Raw genomic sequence first — 17,656 nt, 5'->3', positions numbered from 1 at the left:
GAAAAGACAGCTTTGCTTCTATTTTTCTAATTGGGTACTCTAATCAGGTGAGTGACAAGCCCATTTGGAGTAAATCTTAACAGATTAGATAATGGTATGCCTTTCCTCATTACCAGAAAGTCTTCGACTAGATAGTAATCTTACAGCCTCAGCAGTTCAGATGTCATATCTTTATCCTGGACCTGAGAGGAACATGTGATCTCATTCTTTTGGCCAATACTCTGAGCCCTGCTGATTATGGAGGGGAGTCAACTCCCAATGAGCTTCAAGCCTTCAAACATCTATCCAGTCCCCTAACAGTCATTTTTATCCTATGTGAACATTGTTTGCTAATTCTGCCTCTGTGTTAGCCTGTTGATTCCTTATTCCCTAAGCCCAAGAAAATAGCTCTTAGAGGGCTATGCTTCAAAGATCTCACATTCAACTCTAAAAACTTCTCTAGTCTTCAGCTAACAACCTAATCTTTTTGTCTCTGGCTGGCCAGAGCTTGGTATGTAGACTAGGCTGTCCTCAAACTCACAGAGATCCACCTGCCTCCTCCTGAGTGCTAGGATTTAAGGCATTCACCAGCACACCCAGGTCGGCATTCTACAGTAAAATACTTACTACCTCTTGTCCTTGAAATGTGCTCCTGTTTCCATGACATTGCTTCTTCTTCTCATCCTCTTCAGGGTCAACCTCTACCTTCTATTGAACAGTGCAGTTCCCAGGCCTCATGACATTTCATCTCACAAATGTTCCTGGTTAAAATTACTGTCTCCAAGTAGATGACTAAGTAAGTGTGTGCCTATACCATCGTTGGGGTACAAGAATTTCTTTTTGGTCTACAACGACCATCAGCTATCATGGAGCAGAAGTTCCTGTGGCCCACAGTCATGACAGTGCAGTATGCACAGTGCAGTCAAGTGGTCTACAACAATGGCAACTGGCCTGCCATGACCATCAGCCACCATGGAGCAGAGGTTGGTGTGGTCCAAAGTCATCACAGTGCAATATGCACACTGCAGTCAAGTGGATCTAAAATAGCGGAAAGGAAGACCGTAGGAAGCCCATGTGTTCTGCAAAGCCAAGGGTGTCGCATATGCATAATGGATATGAGCCGACATTGTGAGGAGAAATGCTATGTGACCTCAGAAAAGAACAAGCTGAAACCCTAACTTAGGAGAATATGAAAGATAAGAACTAAATACCAATTGAAAGGAACTTCAATTTAAAATTTTAAATAAACTACCCTAGAAATGGCTTTGTGTGACCACACAGAAATCCTTAGCATAATTTAAGAGTGTCTTTTAAGGTGTTTCCCGTATAACACCTAATTTCACCAGATAACTTAACCTGACATACTTGCCAGGTGCCTCTGATGGCTCACCTTACAGTGGGTATGACTTTAATGCTGCCTACAGGCCACTGAGATGTTTTCTCGCACACCACCAATGGCACAGTGTCTTCATCAATGATTCAATGCTGAATGCCCACTCAAGTGCTTCTGGAAGGCGTATGTGAGTTTCTTAAATCTATGATTAGAAAACAATTAAGATACTTGGAGTATCATATTTAGTGTATATGTGGACATTTGAGGAAAATGGAATAATTGAAGGATTCTGATGAAATGTGGAGAACATTTTAAGCTTTTAAGTCAAGAAACATACTAATTTGGAATGCCATGAAATGAACATTAGCTTTAAGACCTAGTGTTTTAATTTGACATCTGCTTGACAACTGCAAAATGGAAAAATGACCTCAGGACAACTGCCTATAAGCGAGAGAACTTTAGGCTCAAGGATCTTTTATGGGGTGATGCATGCATGCTGTAGTAACCCCTCACATGGGAACAGACAGACGCAGACTGGAATTTTATTGTCTTTGAAGGTGCTGATACCACTGGATTTAAATTTCACAAAGAGCTCCATATGACTCTACAACAATTAATGGCCCTCCCTGAAACATGACGCCATCAATAGAGAAATAATTGTAAACACATCTGCAACTTCCAGGTGTTTCTTGAAGCAATTTTGAGTTGTTCCTCCTTGACTTTACCTTTAGAGTGCTAAAATACGAATGTACTCACCCTGCCCTTACAGTTTAGAAATAACAAGGCCCTCTCTGGTACAGCTACAGCCTACAAGCTGAGGCCTAGGGCCACAGCTCTTCTCTGAAACCACTGAGATACTCTGCCTGTTGTTTTCAGTCATCATAAAAATGGGCGTGGAGGGGGAAATCGCTATACTCCATTATTTTGTTATGAAGACTTCTCTTTTCAGAACACAGGTCTTTCCCCTCTTTAAAAACTGTATGTCTCACTTAAGGGTAGAATTAGGAGTAAGAGCCCCAAGTCACTTATAGGTGTTGTTCAGTACAGTGTGAGAAAAAGGTGCTAAGTTTAAAATCATGAGACTTTAGAGGGAAACCAAAGGCCTAGTCACTGTTGAAAACCGGGCCTTCATCTGCTGAGGCCCATCATGACAGCTGCTCCCTCTGGTTAAGGCTCATGCATGCCAACCCCCCACCCTCACCCCCCAAGCCCTAAAACAAGAGACCAGGATTAGATACCGAAGATCACATGCCTCAGAGAATAAAAAGTGTCACCCATGGCGAACTGATACAGGTTCTTACAAAACACCAAAAGACACAATCTTATTTGTGAAGGGTGTCAATACTATTTCCCAGCAAGATTTTATTGGACGAGAGATAACTCTTTCCATATACTTAACCACGTCAGAAATCTAAAGGCTACTTTATAGTTCTTTCCCACAAGGACAGTCACTGAGATTGCTTCCAGCTCAGCTTCCCCTAACAATGCTTCCTCAGGATGATAGGAAACCAACTACTTTTAAAAAGAAAATCCATCTCCCCATCTCATGCCCCTATTCAATATTTTTCATGGTAAATAATGGCAATGATTAACATTAATTCTGTCCTTACTAATAGTAAGCTCTTACCTCAGACCTACTGAAGATTTTAGATCTTAGGTTCAGACTGGGGTCTTGTACATGACAGTTAACAGTGGGTTCATAGGTAAGAACACAAATTTACTTATTCCTTTATTATTAAAGACAAGGCTCCATTGTATAGATCATACTGGCCTTGAACTCACTATACAGTCGAGGCTGGGCTCATTCACTAACCCCTTAGCTCCTCAGGATTGGGATTATAGGCCTTTGTTACTACCCTGTCTGCCTGAGCCACCTTCCCAACCTTCTGAATGTGCACATGGGCTTCACAAAGGAGAGCAAATACCCCAAGAGCTGTGAATCTGGGAAGTGTAAACACCATCTCACCAGAAGAGGAGAGAAAAACACTAATGGGAAAAGAGACAAATCTGAAGGAAGGTAAGAGATAGGATGCTTTGTGCCAAATTCTGTTGGCTGTGGTATGGTGCCAACTCTACTGAGGCTAGAAGAGCCGGTGGGAGGGACCTGTGAGAACAGAGCTCCCCTGAGGGGCTCTGATTCTAGGCAGACAGGGAATTTCAAGAGCTCAAATGTGTGAATTTCGAGGTGGAGAGAATCATTCCTAGACCACAGTGACCACAAGCACCACATCCAGGCATTAAAAATACGGAGCTCATTCTCTCAACAACCTTATCTAATTGCAGATGAGAAAAATGCAGGTTCAGAAAGGTTATGTCAACAGCCCAAAGCCACAGAGCTAGCAAGTGGCAGGTATAGGCTGGGTGCCAGGTGGCCTGGTTCTGACTGTCACTGAGCATCTTATGTGCCAGTGCCAGAGATGTGTGACTGACCATCTCAGCAATCATAGGCCAGGCGGTCCCCACTCTCACTGAGCTCACAATCAAATGGAGAAGACAGCAGCGGCCAAGCACTCAGGCTTTTTGAGCTGACAGACTGAAGGACAGCTGTACTGCTCCACTTGAGAAAGAGCTGACCAGGAAGTAGGTGTTGTCACTTTAGCTGATTTTTAAAAAAGATTTATTGATATTTTATATGTGTTTCACCTACATGTATGTACGTGTACTATGTGCATACATGGTGATCACAGAAACCAGAAGAGAATGTTAGAGCCACTGGCGTTCTAGGTAACTATAAGCAAGTTGTCATGTGGGTGCTGGGAGATGAACTCAAGTCCTCTGCATGAGCAGTAAGCGCTCTAACCACTGAGCCATCACCTCAGTCTCTGATTCAATCATTGCATAGATCCTTCCCTGACATTTTTTAATTAACATGTTTATAGCTCATCTTTTCACTATTACACTAGGAGCTGCCTGTGTCCCACTCGAGCATAGCAGCTGAACGAAAGAGGAGCTCAGGAGAAGTCTGTTGAATGGATGACATAGAAGGGAACAGACACAGGAGGGAGAAAGATGCGGCTTGAAGAGAAGTGAGTCATGCAGTGGGATTTGTTTCTCTCCACAGAGAACAGATAGCCATATCTGTGTTTACTTATTTAAGTCTCCCAGTGTTAGCCTGGCACACTGTAAACCTTGGCTGCCTTGGCAAGACACAGGAAGCCCTCTATGGTCTGCCTCTGCTGTGTCTTGCCTACTCTCATGACACTCTGTCTACCTTGTGCCTCAGGTACTCAGGTACTGCCATGTTTGCAGCTTTCAGAATGTTCTTCCTGTATGCAAACAAAACTTCTCATTTCTAGTCTTTACTCACCATGTTCTCCCCGCTTCAGAAGCTGCCCTTACCTGTGCATACCCAGGAAAACCACATCTCCTTATCCTCACTCTCTGAGCTTTCCTGGCCTATCAGGAAGAAATGACCACATCCATGGTTTCCCTTTTCACTCTGCCAGCACATTGCATTGTTTAGTGCACAGTCTCTGTGAAGGAGGGAGCCAGCTTTTTATCTCTAGCAAAAGCAATCAATAGCTATCTAAGGATAGGTTCAGAAAACAGCAACCAACAATGTAAGTATTCCCACTACTTAAGGACCCCTGCCTTCCAGTTCCAGCCAAATCACAGGCCAATGAAAGGCAGGAGACCAACGAGTTCCTTACCCCAATCATTTTAGCCTGTACTGAGCAAAATAAATGGAGTTCACAGGAACCAGTGCGGTCACATTTTCCTGCCTCTCAAAAGGCACCAAAAAGAAAATTAAAGCCTGAATGTTCACTGAGTGCTTACCAAGGGGTCACTCTGAACCAAGTGACTTTACTTAAGCCAGAGCTGATGAGACGACTGGAAACTTGTAAGGAATTTCTCCTCTTGTGGGAAAACACACCAAACGTGGGATTGGGCAACTGTCCATGACTCTATGTTCAAATGTAACTACATGCTTACTTACTTACATACGCTAGCTAGCCATTTGGTTAGTCAGTCACTCCACAGCAAGTGAAAGTCACTGAGAGAAACCAGGCTTAGTAAATTCAGTTCCTCACTCATTGGCAATTCCATGAACATCTTAATAACTGAGAGTTACGTTTTTAAAGTGAGAGGTTGTACTTAATCCCTGTTATTTTAAATTAGTAGATGACATAAGTAGCATTAAGTGACTTTTCCTACCTTAACTGTGTAAAAAATCTGTACATAGCTCTTGTTAATCCTTCGTATTCAGTTCACACAAGGGCAACACATACAATGCCCTTTTTCTAGACTACCAAATATACACTAACCAAAGCACTAACAGAATAAGCATCCCTTTCCTCAGCTAATAACGTAAGGGCATCAGACACTGGTCAGTGGTACTTCTCTTTATTATAGGCTAACAGATATTCTTCTCTACTAAAGACATCTCAATCAGGATAAAAGCAAAAGCTTCCTGTTTCCTTAGCATCTCCAGTTTACACAGTGTATTTTAGGGTATAAACGTACCCTACACTGTAAGCACTTGGAAACTGTATTAAGTACCCACATCTCTGTTGTTCCACTCTGTCTCCACATTCCATCACTCAGATCCTGCACTCTCTTTGTTCCTGTGATCAGTGCTTCCGGGAGAAATCTGGCTTCAGATCTGAAGGAAATGCCATGATGAAATTTTCCTTAAGATTAATCACACAGGTAAGTAATTTCCCCTTCTCACCAAACAATATTTTCTAAAACTTCTTAGAAAATCAGTAAGACAGGACTGTGTGGTCACAAAAATGTAAATCTTAGGACTGACTTAAATCAGTAAAGGTTGACTAGCTTGCCCAGCCTAGCCTGGATGGCCCTGCAAAGCCTGGGCAGCCTGGGTAGCCTGGGCAGCCTGGGTAGCCTGGCTCTCCAGTACAAGCCAGAGGCGTCACAGACAGTTCTCAAGAAAACCCGAGTGAGAGGCTCCACTGGCCATCCTCCTGCCTTCAGTATCTCAATTCCTACTCCTATCCACATGTGGGGCTTAGCTTGCAGTTAGAATCACCCCAAGACTCCATTTTTAAATACATACTAAGGCATCAAGGGCTTTTTTTGTTGGTGTTTTTTTTTTTTTTTTTTTTTTTTTTTTTTTTTTTTTTTTAACATATTAAAACCTTAAAAGCTGTGTGCCACTAAAGGAGTGTGGGGCAGAGATAAGGAAGCCGTCTCCCAGGCAGCGGCCACACAGCTTGCTTCTCCATCAGCACCATCAGTCATCAGTAAACCAAGAGTCAGCCTGATAGAAAAAACAGGGGTGGGTGGGGGATCTGTGGTTGAGAGCAGAGAACCACTGGCTAATGGGATTCAGAACAAACTGACAGGAAAGGCGAAACACAACCAAAGACCAGGAAAAGAAAGAAAGATATTCACAAAGAACCTCAGCTTGACCTCTGCTAGGTGGGGGTGACAGATATGCAGGAAGGAAACAAGCCACTAAAGGCAGATTTTATCACACACTGAGTCACAAGCCAAGGATCCTAATTCCAACAGTCATATGGCTACCATTTGCCATCACACCATCACATCTCAACTAAATGTCTGCTTAAAAGAAGTGTGTGTGTGTGTGTGTCTCTGTGTGTGTGTCTCTGTGTGTGTGTCTCTGTGTGTGTGTCCTTTCATGCAGGTACCTGCAGAGGACAGAAGAAGGTATCAGATTCCCTGGAGCTTCAGTTACAAGTTACAAACTGGTCAATTTGGGTGCTGGAAAAGCAACTAGGGCCCTCAGGAAGAACAGCACATACTCTTAGCTCTTAACTACCAAGCCGTCCCCCTATCCAGCCCCCATATCTACTTTTTCATCAACCCTTCCAGAACTATACACATAGTTCAATAATTGCTTTTCTCTTAGTCACATGTAAATAATAAGCATACAATGTGTACACACTTGCAATAAATATAGACAATATTCACATACATATTATAGTTTATGAGCACAGCTGGGGCTCCCTACTCTAGAAGTCCAAAAGCTGAAACATTTTGAGTGCCAACAATGAAAATTCCACACCTACCTGAGAGAGTCAAAATGTAAAACTGTAGGGAAGTTTTTCTACGATTACCTTCAGACTAATATATAAGATACATATGAAACATTAATGAATTTCAGGTTTGATTTGTATCCCTCCTCGAGATATCTTACTATATATGTTGTTATACATATATGTGCAAACATAACAAAGTATGAAAGGATCTGAAGTTCAAAACCCTTCTATAGTCCTACGTCTTTCAGACAAGGGAGAACCCAGGCCTCCAGGTACACTAAGGAAACACACATTGTCTTCTTTCACTTCTCTACTAAGAACCTAAGTGGGGACAGCTGGTTCTGGAAGTATGGCAGTCGTGGCCCAAACCCCAAGCAAGCCTTATTTTAAATAAAAGCCCTGGCAGCACATTGGTCTGACTTGGGCATTCATTCCAAACTTTACATCTTCCCTGCCACTCACGATATCACCACAGGGCTCTGCCTGCTGAGTAACTCCACCTCCTACCCTAGCAGCAGTGATGTAGGTATCCATCCTGAGGGCAGCAGGACTTGCTGATGAAAACAGCCTGATTCTATGGTAGTGACTGGACTGACACCTCATCTAAGAAGATGAAGCCAAGAGGCAGGTCCACACACTCTAGGCCTGGTTTGGCCATGACACCACCAAACTTCATTTATTCTTTTAAAACACAAAAATAAAGCCACCTCACAGACTCATCACAAGAAGCAAATAAAATAACAACCAGTTGATGTGGCAGAAATTACTTTAAAAACCTATCTACAAACATCATGTTCAAATCATCATCTGTGTGAGTGCTGGCAGGATTTCACCTGGAATGATTTTAGCAATGAATGCCAGTGTCAAACTTACCCCACTTAGATCCATCACTCTGGACAGGAGAATAAAATATAATTTAGGGGCTATTTAGGACTACAGAAATTCAGGAAAACAGACTGCACTTAAAACACACTTTCTTTTTGACCTTATTCAGCAATGCTCATCATTTTCCTTATATATAAAAACCGTATTTAGTTGGAGACTCTCCAACTACATTCAAAAATCCTTTCTGTAAACCTTATGTGGTGCAGTAGCTTATCTGAATAAGCTATAAGCCAGGACCTCCAGAGACTTGAATGACTGCAAGTTCAAAGTCAGTGCACTTCTCATCGATTTGTCCTGCACAGATGATGTTAAACAAATTCTATCACTGGTATTCACTAACAGAAGTCTTCTTCTAGAGTACAACACCAAATTCTCTGGCTGCTTTTGTTCAACATGGAAGATGAAAGTCAGTTGCTGTTGCTCTGGGCAGACTGTGCAGTCAAAACAAAAGAGACATCAGAGAAAGGGGAAACTGCAGAGGCATTAGATATTAATCTCATATTCACCAAGAAAAAAAAAATCTTTGCTTGGTTCTCCTTTTGGAGTTTAAAAGGCTACAAATGTTCTTTTCTTTAACTGCCCCATAATTCAGAGCTCTTTATCCAAAGCCCTCCCCTCTTACCTCATTTCAGCCAGGAAAGTCTCTCAAGTACTGTTAGTAGCAAACAAAACCCACGTTTCTTCCTCACCCTATTTTATTAACACCTCTTGATCTCTTTCATTTCCTTCATGAAAATTTTCAACATCCAGAGGTACACTAGATCCCAAAGATAACATTCCTTATCACACTTACCTTTCCAGTTACAACCTACTACTCAGATCTGAGGCTATTTATGTTTTATGTCTTTCTTGTAATCTTCTTTAAAGTCTCTGAGAACATCAATGGTTCTTTTAAAAGACAAGTTCAAGTTATGAATTCCTTCTTTATTCATTTGATCTTTCAAAAGAGACTGTTTTTTAAAAAAAAAAATCCTGTGAACACAGACTCAAATACAATCTAATGCGTATATGCTTAGAACTTTATGTGACACACAGCAAGTGCTAAATAAGGGTTACTGTCTGTAATTATTTCTACACATCTTTTGCCATTTGGCTCCCCATATCTGCCTTCAAATGGTACACTACTAGCCTCCTCCTCTGCTATCATCAGAGGTGACAGATGGATGAAATATGTAAATCACAATCATTTACTTCAAGAAAGCAAGCACTCTAAAGAAGAGAATGCAAATGAATAATTAGATAGTAATACCAAAGTGCCTAGTAACCACAGTTACAAGTGATGTGCTGCAAGTACTATCACATGGATGCAGAGAGAACACTCAGCTTCTCCAACATAGAGAACTATGACCAACAGGCTGAAGTTGTAAGGTAGCAGCTTAGGGTTCAACATGAGGAAGAGAGTTTCATTCTTCATAGCTGGCCACCTAGAAAGCCTTTGGAACCAATTAGCAAAAGTCAGTCTTCCAGGAACACTGTAAACAGATACAGCACAATACACAATCAAAGCTGTACAATTCACTGATGGCTGCAGAAGCTGAGGCATAAAGTGGAATGCCGTGTCATCGCTAGTAAACTGCATATAGAAATAAACTCATTTATCAGCACAACCTCTCCTAAAAAGCCATGTACAGTAGCCCTCCTTTATCTGCAGGGACCACACTCTGAGACTCTTACCGGATGCTTAAGAATTAGACAAACCCCTGTATTTATCCCCACATGTACATACTTGTGATAAAGCTTAATTTACAAACCAGGTGAAGCAAAAGAGCAGCAACAGCAGTAATAAAACAAAAAAAAAAATAAAACATGCGATAAGCTATTTAAAATTTATGAATTATTAATTTATAGAATTTTTAGAGTAGTTGATTGTGGCTAACAGAAACACAGAAAGGAAAACCCTAGAGGAGACTACTGTACACATAAATGAGTAAAATAAACCCAATTACACCTCATCACATTAAATACTGAATTCTAATTTTTCTGACAACTTTTCTTTTTTTTTTTTTAAATTCTTAAGAATTTCCTTGGCTATGTTTGTCATTTGTCAAGAGCTGGTCAGTCAAAGGCATGCACAGCGCTGTGTCTTTCAGTTGTTAAATTGGAAACACTCACAGACTGCTTTCATCCTTTGAAGGCATGCCCACTTTAAAGCCATGCTCGGGTTTTGAATGGCATGTGTATACACATCACAGAACGTTCTAGTGCTTTGCTTTTCCATGTCAGTGTCCATGGTTTCTCCCACACAGCTCCTAAGTACTGCTTACTGCCTTGTCCTTCAGAAACGGAATTTCATTTTTCTCTCCTTAAAACAAATCGAACAATTGCTTTCCAAAGCTTTACTGTTTTCTTTCACACAGAGATCACAGAAGCTGGATGCAAAGAAGAAACAGGACTAAATGAATAATGGCTCAAATAAAGTACATAAAAATTAAGAATATGTGTAAGATATTTGAATTTGTTTATAAATATGAACAGGATTTTTCTCCTCCCACAAACCCCTATGAGTAGCTAACACACTCTTTAATGTGAACATAAACTTACAAAAAATTTTTATCTTTACCTATTATTCAAGAATCTGTTCAGAGGCTGGAGAGGTGAGTCAGCAGGCAAGAGCCCTGGCTGCAGAGGACCCAGTTTTGGTTCTCAGAAAATAAAAATAAATAAATAATTTTAGTTTAGTGCCTACTGTGTTTGTTCTTTGCTCTGCTCATACCATTTAAGCCTGCTTGTGAAATGGCCCTGTACCCTTTGTTTCTTGAGTTTATGAGACTGCCTGATAATAATGCAAACTAGACTCTACTACTGCACTACTGAAAAAACAATTACAGCAGGGGAAGCTGGTAAAATCCTCAGAACACTAGAATGCAGCATGGTGAGAATCACCACAAAGTTTTTTAAGTACGACAATGCTTCCAAATGCAACTAGATCCCAGACAAATGGAAGAAGGCTCACAACAGATACAAGAAGCCTGTCTGTTGACATGTGCTCCCTAAGCAAGCACCACTCACAACACTCAAGAGGGATGGCAGGGACTGGTGACACATGGGAAAGAATGTGACAAAATGTCCCAGGAATGGTGACTGTAATGTGAAGTGGGTACAGGACTGGAAAACAAACTGAGAAGGAAAAGTCACCACAAGAGCCAACAATGCAATTGCATGGTACCAAAAGAATCCCATCATGGTGGCTTTCCTCCATGTTTTTAAAATCTTACAGAACCTAATCCACCCCGTGTGGCCAGCATGCAGGTAACAGCTGGAAGCCGAGCAGCTAAAATGGACAGTTCTTTAAAGTTTCCAACACCTCGGCTGGGGCTCAGTTCCTATCTTAATGAATACCATTTCCCTCAATTACTAAAAGGGTTACAGTTTTCTTGTGTGTGCACTCGTTTGTCTGTGCATGCACTTGTGTGTGAATGCACATGCATGGCAGTATGGGGCCAACCTCAGGTGCTGGTCAGTGGCGTGCAACTTGCCATGGGGACTAGGCTAGCCAGCCACCTAGTTCCAGGGATCTGGATGTCTCCACCTCCATGGCACTGCCACCAAGCCTACCACCACACTTGGTTTTTTTTTTCACATGATTTGGAAGATTACTTTTTGGAAAAATTACTGATAAAAAAGGTGAAGATACATATGGAAAAAATACTGATAAAAATGAAGACACATATAAAATAAAATTATGACAAAATTGAAACCACTTATAGAAAAATTGCTGATAAAAATGAAGACAAAGATAGAAAAAATTTTATGAAAATATTCAAACTGTAGTAGAAAATTTTTTGATAAAATTTTAAAAGATTTACATGGAAAATTTTCTTAAAATACTAAAGGTAATTAAATAAAGAAAAAGAGAAAATTTTATAAAAAAAGTTGGAACTGTTTATACAAAAAATTCTGATAAAATTGAATACTGATATGGAAAAAGTTACTTAAAAAATTGAAGAGAGATCTCCCCACCTCTAAGAGAACTGTATTCATAAAAAAAAAAAAAAAAATACCTTGAGCTAACATTTTGGAGGGTAAGAGTGGGAAATGTGGGTGAGAAAGTAGCTCCCAGTCAAAGTACCATTTTTTAAAAATTACATTTTATTTAATTATTTATGTGTGTTATTATAGGTGTGTGCGTGCACATGTACGTGTATGCAAATGCATGTGTGTCCTTTAGTGACTGTGTGGAGTCAGAGAACAATGAGCAGAAGTTAGTTCCCTCCTTCCACCACATGTGTCTTGGGAATGGAACTCAGGTCACCACAGGATTGGCAGCCAGAATCTCACTGGCTCACAACTTTTATATTTTATAATATTCTGAAGGCTAAAAGCCATTTGATCCTTTTTAGTTGTTGTTTTTTTTTAACTTCAATTCTCACACATTTAAACAAAGTATTTTCTTTGAGTTTATACAATTAGTCATAAGGCTATGTGCAGTTTCTACTTTACAAAAGGAAAGCTAGAAATTCAAAGGTACCCTTGCTTATCCTTCTGACTTAGATCTCCTAATACATGCAAGTTACAATTACAAATGGAGAAACAGACTCCAGCGGAGCTACTTCATGGAAGTCAGCATAAACGGCTGAAGTGCCTCAGCCTCACTATAGACTGCAGGTTTGCTGTTCTTTTTTTGAGAACTACGTCATCCTCCCTGATGCTGGCCTTGCTATAAGATTATTTTGACATTAAAAATCACAACAGGCCAGTGTGTGGTGTCATATGCCTTCAGTCCAAGCACTCAAGAAGCAGAGGCAAGCAGATCTCTGTAAGGCCCACTTGGTCTACATAGTGAGTTTCAGGCTAGCAGGGAGGCTCTGTGTCAAAAGCAATAAGAATCTCTATTTGAAACAAATAACATTTTCCAAACAGTGGATAATACTTTCTAGAGGCACATGATTTTAAGCATAATCAAATTACTTCCCCATATTTTACAGACTAGCTTCTTCTATATAACATTTTTGAACATTCAAGCTGGTTCCTGATGGTAACGTGGATTCCTGTTTTAAACTGTGCCAACTGCTCCTGGGTGTTCTGGTGATGAGGCAATTTTCCTTAAGTTTTAGCCAAGACTTTTTTACTAGAGTATCTTATGGAAAAAACCCCACAATGTTGGGACACACCACAGTGGCCAGGCAAAGGAAAAAACTATTTCAGAGAACCATCTGGGTGCTTAAAATAGCAAGAAGAAAAATGATCCATTAAAAATAATACCTGACTATTAATTCTATGATATAATCTGGCTGTACATACCAAGTAAACAGTAGTGCTGAACTACTGTTTTTTTCATAAAGCTGGGTATGTTTCTTCGAAAATCCTAGAGCTGGAGAGACGGCTCAGAAGTCAAGAGCGTGTGTTGCTCTTCTGGAGGAACTGAGTTCATCTTCTCACACCCAGGTTAGACAGATTACAACCACCTGTAACTCTAGCGCTAAGAGACATGACACCTCTGCCTTCCCTAGACATCTGTATTCACATGCACACAGCCACATGCACATACACCCTTACACATAAACTAACAAAAATGAAATATTTGAAATATTGTATTTTGCATAGTGGTGGCTTAAAATGCAGAAGCTGTACATGGTGGCATATTGCTAATGCTAGCCCCTAGGAGACTGGTAGTGTGTTTATATCCCCTTGCAGTGACATAGCTAGACCTTGATAAAAATAAAATAAAATAACCAAGCAAATAAAATAAAAGTAAAACAGAAAGAAATAAAGCTACATCAACAGCATATAACCATGATGAATTCAAGGAAATGTTTCTGAAATAAAGAGAATACTAAGTTCTGGCAGTTTTTAATACTTTTTAACCCAAGGAATTCTGGCCATTCCAAGTACATATTCTGCTGCACTCATTTGTTTCAAAAACCAAACCAGAACAGACCAGACCAAACCAGACCAAACCAGACCAGACCAGACCAGACCAGACCAGACCAGACCAAACCAAACCAAACCAAACCAAACCGAGACCTCCATAGGCCACCTCTGTGGGTTCAGGATGCTTTTCCAGTGGGGCACAGGATCTGGGTAGTTCTTCGAACACAAAGGTACAACCAACCAGCAAATAACAAGAGCATCTCCTGGCTCGGAGCAGAACTGACCTGATTGATGGAGTTGGCAGCACAGGATGCAAGACCAGTTCCAAGGGATGTAAGCAGGAAGCAGGACCAGTCGAAAGGGCCTGGAGCCAGTGCAAAGCCTGCTGAAGTGGTGCTTACCACAAGAGCTGCAATACAGACACAGAGATGCTGGTCAGTAGCTGGATTTCTAGGGTAAGGCATGGGGTACAGGAGCCATCTCCCTTATTACCAGATGATAATACCAGCACAAACTCTGGGTGGACGCATCCAAAAACCCTACATTCTGGCTAGCAAGATGGCTCCATGTGAAAAAGCTCCTGCCCCAAGGCTGACAACCTGAATTAAAACCTTAGGCTCCACATGGTAGGAGAGAACCAACTCCTGTAAGTTGTCCTCTGATGGCCACATACACACCACACACACACACACACACACACACACACACACACACACACACATACACAATGAAATACATTTTTTAAAATATGCAGTTTTCTGATATATAAAGTTATAGATATAGAATACATAAAAAATAGTACCTTTTAAACTCCATTAGACTTAAAGGTAGGAAAATAAAATGGGTCTTCCAGATTCATCATTCACTTATTCACTCAACAAATATTTATGGACTAGCAATTTGTGAGCAATAATACACCAATGCTGGTGACTATAAAAGATAAAGCTGTGCTCAGTGTTCTGACTACACAGAGACAGGTAGGATATCCGTTTAGTAACTGTACCACACAACAGCAAATAGTAGGGGCTTGAACTCTGTAGTAAACTCCAGACAATAGTAACAGAGGCTTGCCTGCAACAGAACAAGTTCATAGGGCCATAATGGAATAGAGGAAGATGGTAGCACCATAGTCACCATCAGTTTGCAAACAGAGCCATTTGGCTCATACTAGCACAGAAGTTCCTGCTCCTTGGAAGACCTTGGTATTTCCTTCTTTGGGCTTATAGAAGCTGACAGAGCCAACAAGAATCTATGAGAGGCATGGAGGTAAGCAGTAAGAATTCCCCAGAAAATTCTACAATGGTGAGCTAATCAGGAAAGCTTCAAGACAGCACTGCACTACGGAGAGGCGGGGGGGGGGGGGGAAATGTTGAGTGTGTTAAGATATACAACACGATAGGGAGATGGGAATGTGGTGTGTCCTGTGTGGATTATATCTTTCAAACCAGCACAATGGTCACCATCCAAGGCAGTGGATTTCAACTCAGAGTGGCTTTGTATTGGGGGGACATGGGCAATGTCTGAAGACACTGTGAGTCTGAATGTGCAGGTGCACAGATGCACTGAAGGTCAGAAGACAACCTCACATGTTGTTTTGGTACAGGTGGAGACAACATGGTTTTTAGGGACAGTGCTTCCCATGGCCTAAGAGTTGATAATTGGGCTGAGCTGCTGGCCCACGAGGCTCCAGGGACCCTCTAGTCTCTGCCGCTCCAGTACGCAGATTACAAATGTCCACTATGTCAGCCTGTTTCTTATTTTTAGATTCTGGAAGTAAAACTTGGGTCCTCCCACTTGCTGAATGAACTACCTTCCCAGGCCTGAAGCTAGTTTTGGTTGCCATAACTGGGGAAAGAGAAGATGCTGTTTTCTGGAGGGCAAAGGCTATTGTTCTTCTGCCTACCTTTCATTGAGCACACAACAAACTTTCTGCCTACTCTAACCTAGAAACTCTAATATCCTGACCTAGTCCAATCCATAGCTTCCCCCAACTGGTCTCCCAATCCCATAGTACTTCTCTCTGGAATGAACTGGGAACAGATCACATTTCACCTCCAATGAATGTGAAACTACCTGCAATAATGCTCAAACACTCCTTGGCCGTACTAAAGTGCAGCCGCTGTGCCACTGCCCCTCAGCTGGCTCACTGCTGCCCAGTCATGTGGAGCTATGTGCTTCAGAGTCCTTGCTCCCTGCCTCTTGGAGCTAGCTCCTTCTCTTTCTTTGGGCTCCATTTACGATATCTTTCTTAAGGAGAACATCTCTGGCCATCTCACGGAAAACAGGCCAGTCCAGAAGCTCGCTTCCGAGATCGTCCTTTCTATTTCCTACTGGCACTCACCACACACTGACTCCTCACAGAAATGTAAACTCCATGTAGACAAGAGTCCCATGGGCATAGTTCCTTCCCTGCTCTCTCATCAGTGCTGTTATCATGGCAGGAATAGAGCAGTATGTACTGATGGCACAGGAGGGAAGGTGATGGCTCCCACACTGGACTTTATGTCATTTGGTAGCCAGCTGAGAGTCCCTGGGAGTCTATGCAGGAAGGAGATCCACTGGTAAAGTTCAGTCCCAAGCCATGCAGAGACAGAGGAACACTCTACAAAGTGACCGTGTTGATCACCTGTGAATGAGCACAGGCAGAGTGAGCAATTGGAACACTAAAGGGTTGTGCGGGATGACAACCTTGATTTGGATTAGAGAACTATCAGAATGCTGTGGCAGGAGAGGTGGGAAGAAAACGGCAAGGAAGAAGGAGAGTGTTTACACGCAGGCAGCATGGAGGAGACCACAGAAGAGCACAACAGAGCACCAGCAATGGAGCTGTGCGTCAGGAAATGTGCTGCTTCTGAGGAACCTAAGGGCATGGGAGTAAACATATGGAAAGTAGACAAGGCACAAAACGAGAGCTCAGAAGGGACACTGGGAGACAGAAGCTCAGGGCAAAAAGGGACAGAAATCACAAGCAGTGTGTGCCCTGAGAAAGTGTGTGTGTGTGTGTGTGTGTGTGTGTGAAAAACATCAGACCATCACAGCTTGAGGGAAAGCATGGAAGATACAAAGACTTGGAGGTTAGAATCATGAAGATGGGGTGCACTCCTGAAAGTTACATGAGATGCTATAGGAAGGGAATGGGGTGGAACCACTGCCTCCAAGGGGTACATGCTAGAGAAGGAAATAGTATCACCTATAGCATGTCCTTCAGTCTAGTCTCATCAGGGCCTTACAGAAGTTTTACTGTGGAGAGCTTTTGGGGCTGCTTGGCAGGAATCTGACAGTAGCCAAGGACAAAAAAATGGGCTTCAGGCAAGAATCTGACATTGGGCCATGACAAGGAAGTAAGTTCAGGCAGGAATCTAATTTTAGGCTAAAACAGAGAAGTAATTTCAGTCAGGAATCTAAATCTTAGGCTAGAACAAAGAAGTAGGCCTCAAGCATAAAAATGACTGTGGGCTAGGACAGGGAAGTAGGCTCAGATATTTTTGTCATCCTGATAAGCCCTACGAAACAGTGATCAAGGGAGTGATCAAGGGACTTATTGCCTTGCTTGTTCCTTGACTATTTGCATTTATTGTGTTGCAAGTTGCTCAACCTAGAAGTGACCTAAATACTTGCATGTAATTAAAATGGTTTAAAAGCAAATTGGGAAAAAATAAACCCGCCTTCAGCCTCAGAATTGGCT

At 41.7% G+C, this 17,656-nt stretch overlaps 1 protein-coding gene across 1 annotated transcript in view; it reads right to left on the bottom strand.

Moving 5' to 3' along the window:
* Nucleotides 1-17,656, bottom strand: part of Cox10 (cytochrome c oxidase assembly factor heme A:farnesyltransferase COX10) — a 109,477-nt gene that overhangs the window by 64,761 nt on the left and 27,060 nt on the right. Inside the window, exon 4 of the mRNA XM_034507377.2 lies at nt 14,256-14,380. Within this exon, the coding sequence (XP_034363268.1) occupies nt 14,256-14,380 (125 nt within the window). The remainder of the gene's footprint in view (nt 1-14,255; nt 14,381-17,656) is intronic.

The sequence above is a fragment of the Arvicanthis niloticus genome, chromosome 6 (assembly GCF_011762505.2).
Source record: "Arvicanthis niloticus isolate mArvNil1 chromosome 6, mArvNil1.pat.X, whole genome shotgun sequence".
NCBI lineage: Eukaryota > Metazoa > Chordata > Mammalia > Rodentia > Muridae > Arvicanthis > Arvicanthis niloticus.
Note: the sequence above shows the minus strand (reverse complement) of the source record. Positions and strands in the feature narration are given on the sequence as shown.